Genomic DNA, 12,011 nt, shown 5'->3' with positions numbered 1-12,011 from the left:
CCTAGAACCTGAGCATAGAAATGAAACAAGATCATTTTTAGGGCCGGGTGGTGGTGGCACTTGCCTTTAATCTCAGCACTTGCGAGTCAGAGGCAGGTGGATCTTTGTGAGTTCAAGGCCAGCCTGGTCTACAGAGTGAGTTCCAGGACAGCTGGAACTACACAGAGAAACCCTATCTTGAAAAATGAAACAAGACAAAAGTCCCTCAAGATCATTGTAAGGAGACAAAATTGAGCAACATGATTCTCACGTTAAGACAGATAAGACAGCAATGCAGGGGGAGTTATGAAGAGCTGGGTTCACAAGTCTCCAACATGGCAGCTTCCTGTGACTTGGCCAGGTTGGAGGTTAAAAAGTTGGGCTTTTTTTCCTAATGAGGCTGAAAGGGGGGTCTTACTCAGTCTGAGGCTAGAAGCCTTGTTCATGAGACACATTTTTTACTCATGGCTTTCTGTAGTTTGCAAGGATAGAAGTCAAGAAAGAAATTAGCAATCTCTTCCTGTGGTCATGTCTATTATTGGGAAATCGATTCTGGGCTGCCTCAGTGTACCTCTTTGGGCCAGAGGGTATCAGTTACATACTAGCAAGAATAGTATTTATCGACGGGCGGTGGTGGCGAACGCCTTTAATCCCAGCACTCGGGAGGCAGAGCCAGGCAGATCTCTGTGAGTTCGAGGCCAGCCTGGGCTACCAAGTGAGTTCCAGGAAAAGGCGCAAAGCTACACAGAGAAACCCTGTCTCGAAAAACCAAAACAAAACAACAACAAAAAAAAGAATAGTACTTATCAAGGAGCCAACTGTATGCCAGGCACTATCCTGAGGGCTTTGGGTATCTAATTTATTTGTCCTACAGCAACTCCATAGGGCTAGGTGCCACTGTTTCGCCTTTTATTTTCCACTGAAATACTTTGCCCCAAGTCTCATGCAGCTGCCTACTGCCAAACTCGAGTCACTCAAAAAAAATTATTTTTGCACATTCTACTTGAAGCTAAATCATTACTTTGCCACTCCACTGACACAAGAGTTAGATTTCTATCTTAAATTCTGTGTGGACAGTGGTGACCCACACCTTTAATCTCAGCACTTGGGAGGCAGAGGCAGGTGGATCTCTGTGAGTCTGAGGCCAGCCTGGTCTAGAGAGTGAGTTCCTGGATAGTTGGGATACACAGAGAAACCCTGTCTCAAAAAAACCTGAACAAAAATAAAAAATAAAAAAATAAATAAAAAAGAAAAAGGAAAAAGAAATTCCTTACATAACAATGCGTGGCAATACCATGTCTCCAAGGACACTGACACAGGAAGACAAAACATATTGCACACCAACTTCCAGTGCAAACAGATGTGAATTTCACTGCAATCACGAGCTATGCTAGAGATCCCAGATACTGCCATTTTCTGCTTTGGCATGGAGGTTAATAGAAGTTATATAATGCAGGTAGCCTCATGATCCCTCTGCCTCAACTTTGTAATAAACATAAGGATGACCACATGCTTTAAGAGCCAGGCCTTGGTCACACTTCTGAAAGCAATTATTTTATTTTTCCTCATACAACCACAGCTTTATTGTGAGCTTGACCGTCATAGAGAACGTTCCAGTGATGAGTGTACTTAGAATCAACTCATTAAAATGTTTAAATATAACACGACGGAGCTGGGTTGTTCCAAATCCCAGAATGCTTTTAAACAGGTAACTGATGTCATTATTGGTCACGAAATGAACAGAATGACAGTATGTTTGAACCCGAGTCCCAGACTACTGTCACCATTTGCTTCTGTATCTCAGGGAGCAAAGCGGTGTGTGTGTGTGTGTGTGTGTGTGTGTGTGTGTGTGTGTGTGTTGACACAGGGATTTTTTACTTTTCAAGGAAACCGACGGCTGCTGTCCTATTACCACTTGAGAGCCATCACTGAAGGCATGCGTACCATACTCATTTATTCCAAAAGGCTCCAGAGAAGATCGTTTAAGCCTCTTCATGAAGCAAAGCACCTGGAATCAATGGATGAGAGCCAACACTGCTCTGTGCTTGATCTCAGACAGCATCAAAACATCATTTCCTTGGAACAGAAATTTGTTGACCCCACAGGAAACAGTAGGGTGAGGAAAGTCATCGTTGAAGCTCAGTACCCTGGTTACGGGGCAGTTGTATGATCAGGAGTATGTGGTCAACTCTCACTTTTGTTTCCTCCAATAGGAAATAGGCTTCACTTTATTTTAAATTAGGCGTATGTGTGTGCATATCTCCATGCATGTGCATGCAGGTGCTTGAGGAGGCCAGCAGATGGCATCAGATCCTCTGGAGCTGGAGCTGCCATGTGCTTGTTGGGAACTGAACTCAGGTCTTCTGAAAGAGCAGCCAGTGTTCTTAGCCACTGAACCATCTCTCCAGTACTACAAATTTTGATATTAAAAAAAATTAATTTGGGGAGCCTTGCTTCAAAATTAAAATATAAGAATGAGTATCTAGGTACATTATAATTCACAAATGTGCCTTTAAGTCTATGTGGAAATGAAAAATGAAGAGAATTGAAAGTCAGGACAAGTGAGTGAAAGCTATTCTGATTCTTCCCTGAAACAATGTTACTGAACACACCTCCTTTACAAAGTTAACTTTTGGAGCCAAAAGCTACACTTGTTCCCTGCTTTAGGAAACCTCAGAGCCACAGGGAGGGCAGCCCAGCCAAGAATGCAATCAGGCTTCAGAGAGGCCTGTCTTCAGGGAGGCAACTTACTATTGTGCACAGTCAATCAGCTGGTACTCGTTGGATCTCTCAAAGCAGGCCTTCACCCCTTCATCATCCCACAGCTTCTTCACATGATCAAAGAACTCCTGAGGTTGGGAAGAGTGACAAGAAAACACACGTCAGGATACCTTACAAAGTGAAAAGTGAAAACTGCCAGGCAGAGGCTGCAAGGAGGGTGGGGTTCTTTTAGTGCGGAAGACCATGCTCTACACTGCCCTATGCACCGATGGTTCAGAATGATGCAAAGCAGGCGACTTGGCTCTCAGCACTCATGCAAGCTACAGAACCTCCCTGCTGTTTACAAAGCTCACCAGAATGGAACCTGTAAGTCGAAAATTAATGCCAGTCATTAGTTATAAAACAAGGACAAAACTGTACAGTTCTTAGCATTCAGTACTTTTGAAAGCTAAGCAGCCACCTTGACCATGGAAGACACAGAGAGTGTAAGGTCCATCTCAGCAGCTGTCTTTTGACTTTTAAATGTGAAGTAAGATCTGAATGGAGGGCTGGAGAGATGGTTCAGTGGTTAAGAGCATTTGCTGTTTTTTGCAGAGGACCCTGGGTTTGATTCTCAGCATCCAAATGGGAGCTCACAACCATCTGTAATTCTAGTCCAAGGGGATCCAATGCCCTCTTTTGGCCTCCTTGGGCACTAGACACACATGTGACGCACATGAGGCAAAACACCCATACACATAAAAAATGGACATACCAAAGTAGATAGATTAAATTGACTCATTAACATACAAAATCTTCCATAGGGTCTCAGGTAGCCCAGCCTAGCCTCGAACATATGATCCTCCTGCTTCAGCCTTCAGTACCATGCCTGCTCAGTGATGGACAGCTTTACTATGAGGGTTTTATTTGCGTGTGTGTGTGTGTGTGTGTGTGTGTGTGTGTGTGTGTGTGTGTGTGTGTGGTGTGTGTGTGTGTGTGTGTGTGTGTGTGTGTGTGTGTGTGTGTGTTTAAAGCAAACCATGAGTTAAATACAAACTGTGAGTTTGGTTCACCCAAGAGTCATAAGGCTACCACGCTCACCCATTATGGCGGCAGGACCCACTGGAAGAACTTTCCTTACCCTACAGTCACACCACTAGCTCTGAGGTACTTGATTCCTCTCCAGGTGAGTGACTTAATGTCAAACAGATTGGGCTGAGTTTGAATATAGGAACCGTTGACACTATAAAAGTCCACATAGTTTCCATTGGCAGTTTAAGAAGTTCCCAGGATGAGACTAAACCCGGTCAATACGTGGGAAGGGCAGCAGACCCTTTAGCTGGTTTTTGGGTTAGGAAAAGACAACACAAACCAGGGAGGAAAATGCCAGCAGGTGCAGGCTCCTCCTCTCTCTGGGATGCTCTCTCAAGTTTCTCCAGTCCATGTCAGAGTCAGGAGAGTTGTCCCCACTCCCATACTGCATAGTGGGTCGATGTGGGGGTCACAGCAGCTGGTGACAGAAGAGACCCCACACAGGTCAGACCCTCACTGGACGACACTGGTGATTCCTCCTCCTCTTCTTGAGACACGATCTCATGTAGCCCACAGTAGCCTTGAAATTACTATGTGGCAGGGGGTGACCTTGACTTGTGTTTCTCAATCCTCCTGCCTCCAATCTTGAGTGCTGGGACTACAGGTGTGCGTCACCATGCCAGGTTTATGCACTGCTCAGGACTGAATGCCAGGCTTCATGCACACTGGCAAAACATTCTACCAACTAAGCTACGGCCTCCAACCCTCTCTAGGTGATGTATAATGTTAATATCATGTAGAACTGTGTAAATAGTTGTTATACTGTATCCTTAGGGAGTAAGAACAGAAGAAAGTTGTGCCTATTTAGAACTCTCCCAGATTCCCCCTTAAATATCTATGATTCTTGATTGGTTGGCTTCTTAGATATAGAATCTATCAATATGGAGAGTCAACTGTAGGTTGATTAACTTACAATTATTTGATCTAAATTTCTACTATTCTAAAATTCTACTTAGGAACAGCTTTCAGAATCTATGCTAGGAAACATCCTACCAACCCAAACATCTAAACCACTGAGCAGTTCCAGGGCTACCAAAGACAGTATCAAAAATAACACAGTAAAAGGAGGTCACACCTCACACTCACTGGAGTGTGTATGAAGCCTGGCATTCGGTCCTGTGCAGTGCATAAACCCGGCATGGTGGCACACGCCTGTAATCCTAGCACATACACTTTGTGCTCCAGACAACATTTTGGGGGGGGGGGTGGTCTCAGACACCAGGTCTTTTTTAGTGGCTCAAATAATCCATGAAATAGGTTATTCAGCTCCATATTCCAGATGTTAGAACGAGAACCACCAAGTATATTTCATTTTCTTCACATCCACCTAACTGGAAAAAGGCCGAGTCTGAACTCAAAGCTTGCTGGGAGTCCACCTCACATCCTTTCCTCTGGCTCACAGCAGCTCCCTGGGCCCAGGAAACCAGTGTGGGCATTGGGGACATCGTGTACACACCTGTCTGTTTTTGCCTATATTATAGGCTTATTATTCTCATTATTCATTTAAAAACAACTTTTGGGGCATATTTTATATGCCATAAACTTCACCCTTCTATTCCATCATGAAGCCACTATCACCTCAGAAGACATTCACCTTTCTTTTGGGTTGGGACCCACCGCTACCCCAGGGCCAGATGACTGCTAGCTTACGCTGTCACTGTGGTTTTGTCTTTCCTGAAAATTTTATACAAATGAAACCATATACTACTTTGTGTTTAGCTTCTTTCTCACTTAGCATAATACATTTTAGATCCACTCACTTTGTTATGCATATTACCAGTGTGTTTTATTAATTTTTTCTTTTTCTTTCTTCTTTTTGCTTGTGACTGAACCCAGGCCTTACATAGGTTAAGAAATTGGTCTACCACTGAGCTACAAGCTACTCCTCTGCCTTTGTTCTTTTACATTGCAGGGTTCTAGCCCATTTTATAAGTGCACTATATTTTGTGCATTCACTCACCAGTTGATAGCTATTTGGTTGTTTCTAGTTTAACTTGATTTATTATTATTATTATTATTATTATTATTAATTATTATTACTGTGTGTGTGCGTGTGGACATGAGCATACTGGGGTGCTGTATGCAGAAGTCAGAGAACACCTTTTAGGGGTTGGTTCTCTCCCTCCACTGTGGGTTCTGGGGGTCGAACTCAGGTTATTGGGCTTGTGCGGCAAACACCTTTACCCGCTGAGCTATCCCCTGTGCCTGCCGTATTTCCGGTTTTCAACAGCTATAAAGCGTGCTGTGTGAGTTTTTCTATGGACTTTGGTTTTCATTTCTCTTAGGTGGGAAGCTTTGCTGGGTTATATGGTCATGGGTGTATAGCTGTTAAACACTGCCAACTTGCTTTGCACAGTAGTATACCGCGGTTCCATCTTGCACATGCAGAGGCCAAGTCTAGGCTTTCTAGCTTCCACATCCTCACCAATACTCACTTGATCAGTTTTCTTCTTAATTAAGACCTCACTGTGGTCTTAACTTTCATTTCCTTGAGGACAAATGATGTGGGCGATCACTGTCTTGACGATTTCCTCCTCCTTTCTCCCCTCCCTCCCCCTTTTCAGTCTCTGGCTGGCCTAGAACTTGCCATGTAACCCAACCCGGCCTTGAATTCATAATCCTCTTGTCTCGGTCTCCAAGTGCTTGGATTGCACACGTGTACTGCCACGCCTGGGTTCTTGTATGTCTTCTGATTATTGATTTTTTAAAAAAGAGTAAATGATTTCAAAAGAATGTCTGAAGTTATAACCTTTCTTGGCTATGGGGTTTATTTATATCTCCCCTTGAACTTCAATTTCTTAAGTGTCAGTTGATGAACACAATTCAAAATTTTTGGTGATGTTCAATTAATCAATTTCATTATCTTTTAGGTTTTATGGCTCTCTCTCTCTCTCTCTCTCTCTCTCTCTCTCTTTTATATCAGATAAGTCTTTGGATAATTCAAGATTAAATTTCCCCCATGTTTTCTTATAAACGTTATAGTTTTAGTTCATACATTTGCATCTTAACCCACTGAATTCATTTTGGGATGGTATGAAGAAAGGGCCAGTGCTCACTCTTTTCCACGGAATATCAATGTGGAGAGGACTACCCTTTCTCAGCTGAATTACCATGATTCCTTTGTTGCACGAATCCTAACTGGTCTTATAATAAAAACCTGAAGCCAGATGTTGGGGTAAATGCTGAAAGACCAGAGAGTCAAAGGAACAAGCCACTCCTGTTGATTTCAGTGGAAATGCTTTGAGTTTTTCCCATTTAGCAAGATGTTGGCTGTGGGATTGCTGTATATTATTATTATTATTATGTATATTATTATTATTATTTTAATTTTTTCAAGACAGGTTTCTCTTTGGCACCTGTCCTGGGTCTCACTCTGTAGACCAGGCTGGCCTCAAACTCACAGAGACCCACCTGCCTCTGGGATTAAAGGTGTGTACCACAACCGCCAGACTATTATGTATATTATGCTGAGACATCCCTCTCTACTCCTAGATTGTCTAGGACTTTTATTATGAAGGGATGTTGTATTTTATCAAAAGGCCTCTTCTGCATTCAACAAAATGGTCACGTGGTTTCTGTCCTTGAGTCTAATTATGTGGTGGATTATATTTATTGATTTATATATGTTGAACCATCTCTGCATCTCTGCTAGGGAGCCAACTTGATTATGGAGGATGATCTTTTTAATGTGTTCTTGGATTCACTTTGCAAGTTTTTTTTTTTTTTTTTGGTTTTTCGAGACAGGGTTTCTCTGTGTAGCTTTGCGCCTTTCCTGGATCTCGTGCTGTAGACCAGGCTGGCCTCGAACTCACAGAGATCCGCCTGCCTCTGCCTCCCGAGTGCTGGGATTAAAGGCATGCGCCACCACCGCCCGGCTTCCGTTTGCAAGTATTTTTATTGAAAATTATTTTGTTCATGATCCTCAGAGCTATTGGCCTAGTATTATCTTTTTTTGTGGTTGTTTTTTGGGTCTGGTTTTGGTATCAGGATAATACTGGCTTTATAAAAGGAACTTAAAATATTCCTTCATCTTTCTATTTTGTGGAGTAATTTGAGGAGTACTGATGTTAGTTCTTAGAAGGTCTGGTAGAATTCTTCACTGAATCTGTCTTCAATGAATCAGTTGGGGTATTTTTAATCACCATTTCTATCTCATTGGACATCATGAATCTATTGAAATTATTTATTTCATCTTGATTTAGCTTATATATTGATCTAGAAATATATATATCTAGAAATTCATCCATTTCTTTTATAATTTCCTTATATAATTTCTTTTATAATAAAAGACAGATTTTAAAATTGTGTCCTTATGATTTTCTGAATTTTTCCGGAGTCTGTTGTGATATCTCTCCCATTCTTCTCTAGTACCATTAATTTGTCTTCTCTCTCCATCACTAAAGCTTTGTCAAATATTTCATTTTTTGGACATTTTGGGTAGCATGCAAATTGGTATCTATATTAGTTTAGTCTTTTTATAAGTTTGCTATCTTTACCTATTAGTTTACAAGCTCAGGAGACTTTTTTTTTTAACTGGGACAGAACTGGAATTTTGTGTAGATTGAAAACACAGGAGGACTGAGCCATGAGACCTCTACAGCCTCCATGTCAACCTTCGTGGTTTGGGCCGCTCTGAGGAGGTCAGAAATTCTAATTATTTTTAAAGATATGTAAAATTCTAACTCTTATTTCCAAACCACCACTTCACCAAATAACTGTGTTAAGCATAGCAGTCTAGTAATCAGCTGTATGGCCCGCGGTGGAGAATTAACTCAATCCACCCTTTGGGGATGGGGACACAACTTTCGATAACTACCCTCCACCCCGCACAAAAATAGTTTTTTAGCTTTTGAGATTTTTCACAGCACTCCCACTCCTAAACCTAAGAGACTCCGTAAACCCCAGTCCTCTGAGAAAAGCGCAAGTGCAGTATGCCGGAGAAATTCAGAACAGAAACTTATTTGTGTGGGATCAGAAATAAAATAATTAAGTATTTTCACCGGGGAAGAGAGACTCCAAGAATCACGACTTTAGTCTTTTCTCTCAGACAATGCACAATGTTACTTGACAAGAATTCTCCTCAGGAAAATCAAGTTCGAGTTATGTAATTCTTCTTGTCCTTGTCCTTCTGAGTCACCCAAGCCTTCCTGTCTGCTGGGGCAGCACAGAGAAGGGAGACCCCTTCTTTGGAGGAATCAAGCTGAATTTAAAGCGAATGTCTAAAGGTAGGTCTGCCATATTCCAACTAACAAGGATGGTAGAATTAGATACACATTTTTTGGGAAAACTGCAGTGTAAGACATGCTAAGAGTTCTAATAAGGCCTGTCAGATAATATCCATGGTGAGTGCACTGGTATTTTAGTATCTGAGTTCTTGGATTCAAACCCAGATGGGGCGATTCTATTCATTTACTTATTTATTTATATTAAAAATTTTTATTTATTTTACATATGGACCACATTTTCCCCTCCCTCCTCTCCTCCTGTTCCCCCTTCCACCTCCCCCGCCCAAACCCCATCCACTCTTCTTCCATCTCCTTTCAGAAAGGGGCAGACCTCCCATGGGAGTCAACAAAGCATGGCACATCAAGTTGAGGCAGGACCAAGCTTCTCTCCCAGATGGGGGATTCTTAGCTATGACTACTGAAACTCAGTTCCCTCCACTGTTGCCAGTGGGTATATATAGCTCAATAGCTCAGTGGTTATAGTACTTCTGGGCCAAGGGTAGTACCGTAGCCAGAACTGAGCAGTACACGGCTCAAATATAGAGAAGACCTGGAGGTCTTGAGTATGTGGGGTGAGAGGTTGAGAGGCAAAGGATGAAGTATATGGGTGACTGTGATGGCGGACCTCTGGAAGGCGGAGGGAAGACAGGGATGACCCACAGGGAATCCTTTAGTGGCCCTGGGCACAGGAGGGTGGCAGGAACGTGGTCACACAGATTTGGCAAGACGGCAAGACTTTAATGAGCAGAGAAGTGGCACATGGGGAAAGAGAGGCCACCTGGGTTGAGAACTTGAGTCTAGAAATATCTACGGGACACATGAGTTCTAGGATGGAGGAGAGAGGCTCAGACTCATGAGCCTTTGAAAGAGCGTGGTATTTGTATTGCCAGCCTGGCCAAGGTAAAAAGGAGGTGGGATGGGGATGGATGGGGGGATTTAAGCATTGTTTTAGCCTCCAGTGATCCACCCTATCTTACTCGGAAACCTCCTGGATGACCTGAGGCCTTTGACCTTTCAGGAATACCCTCAAACCAAGGCTTGGGCACTGAGAGCTATGGAGGGAGTGACGCTGACTCGGAGCGGCAGAAATGTACCAAGAGTCTGCCGCAGGGAGGCTAGAAATGTACCAAGAGTCTGCCGCAGGGAGGCTAGAAATGTACCAAGAGTCTGCCGCAGGGAGGCTAGAAATGTACCTAGAGTCTGCCGCAGGGAGGCTAGAAATGTACCTAGAGTCTGCCGCAGGGAGGCTAGAAATGTACCTAGAGTCTGCCGCAGGGAGGCTAGAAATGTACCTAGAGTCTGCCGCAGGGAGGCTAGAAATGTACCAAGAGTCTGCCGCAGGGAGGCTAGAAATGTACCAAGAGTCTGCTGCAGGGAGGCTAGAAATGTACCAAGAGTCTGCTGCAGGGAGGCTAGAAATGTACCAACAGTCTGCTGCAGGGAGGCTATAGAGAATACATGTGGGCACCATGAGATGCTCATGAAGGATTATACGCTGAGCCTCCATATCCACTACCAAGGAGGATATCACAGTGTCCATGGCAACATGCCTCCACTCTTCAGGCTCTGCTGATGCTTCTGAGGTGGTCATACTCAGCTCCATTGTGACCACCAGCTTATACCTGCCAGATGGCTGATGGGGAAGGGCCAGAGGATTAGCAGAGGCATGGGCAGAACCTGAGAGTGACAGTGGGTGTGGGCCTAGGGTGAGTTCATGTCAACAGCTGTGTGCATATGTACCTTAAAGTTACCTGATGATATTCTCAGTTGGACAAGACAAAAGCATGTTGTGTTTCTGTGGGTCAAGTGTGACCCTGTGGTTCTGTGAAACCAGAAGGCAAGAGTTTCAGAAAATCCACACATTGCTCTGAATGCAGGGATTGGGGGATTCAAATTACTACAAGTATATAGAAGAACATCCTTCTGAGGCAATCACCTACTACTTTGTAATGCTATAATAATATCTGGTATTTGATATCTATAACTCGATTCTACAATCAACTTATATTTGATTTGATATCTATAATATAATATCTGATATTTGACCCCTGTGAAAGGGTCATTTGAACCCCAAAGGGTTCGTGACCCACAGGTTGAGAACTGCTGATGTAGAATGAAATGAAATGCAACAAGACCATGCCGGGGCAGGAACATGTCCAGCTGTGTTACAGTTTGAATATGGCATGGCTTCTCTTGCAGGCTCATGTGCTTTGGTAGTGCCATTGAGAGGTGGTTGGATCAGAATCCTAACTTCATCAATGACCCATTGATGAGTTTATACTGAACGTGCTATTAGAGGTGGGGCTTGGTTGGTGGTCACTGTGGACCTGACCCGGAAGAGTGCATCTTTCCTGTTCCTTCTTCCTCTACCCCCATCTTTGCTTTCTGGCTGCTGCGCAGTGAACAGCTTTGCTCTGCTAGGTCCTCCTGCAACCAAGATGTTCTACCTCACTACGGGTCTTGTACTAGTTACTTTTTTTTGTCAACTTGACACGAGCTAGGGTCATCTGGAGAGAGAGAACCTCAATTGAGAGCATGTCTCCCTTAGATTAGGCAAGGCTGTGGGGTATTTTCTTGATTAATGATAGATGTGGAGGACCCAGCCCACTGTGGGCAGTGCCACCCCTGGGCAGGTAGTTCCGGGTTGTATAACGAGGCAAGCTGAGCAAGCCACAGAGAATAAGCTACTAGGCAGCTTTACTTCATGGTGCCTGCCTCTGCTCTTGCTTGGTTCCTTCCTTGACTTCTCTCAGTGACGGACTGTGACTGGGGCGTGCAAACCAAATCAATCCCTTTCTTCCCCAAGTTGCTTTTGCTCAAGGTGTTTATCACAGCAAGAGAAAGTGAGCTAGGACAGGCCCATAGCAATGTAGCCAGCTAGCCACGGGCTAAAACGTCTGCGATTGTGAACCCAAATAAACCTTTCTTCCCCAAATTTTGCAGCAGAGGCCAAAAAGGTAGTGGGTATAAGATGGAATTCAACCCTATCATCAAGAATAAAGCAAAGCACCATGG

General features: G+C 43.6%; 1 protein-coding gene across 2 annotated transcripts in view; it reads right to left on the bottom strand.

The window, feature by feature from the left end:
- Window positions 1-12,011, bottom strand: part of Gnal (G protein subunit alpha L) — a 130,321-nt gene that overhangs the window by 34,539 nt on the left and 83,771 nt on the right. For both annotated transcript variants that reach the window (XM_052742363.1, XM_052742364.1), the window contains exon 5: window positions 2,731-2,828. In XM_052742363.1, coding sequence (XP_052598323.1) covers window positions 2,731-2,828 — 98 coding nt within the window. The remainder of the gene's footprint in view (window positions 1-2,730; window positions 2,829-12,011) is intronic.

The sequence above is a fragment of the Peromyscus californicus genome, unplaced genomic scaffold (assembly GCF_007827085.1).
Source record: "Peromyscus californicus insignis strain IS unplaced genomic scaffold, ASM782708v3 Scaffold_17__1_contigs__length_78620276, whole genome shotgun sequence".
NCBI classification, from domain to species: domain Eukaryota; kingdom Metazoa; phylum Chordata; class Mammalia; order Rodentia; family Cricetidae; genus Peromyscus; species Peromyscus californicus.
Note: the sequence above shows the minus strand (reverse complement) of the source record. Positions and strands in the feature narration are given on the sequence as shown.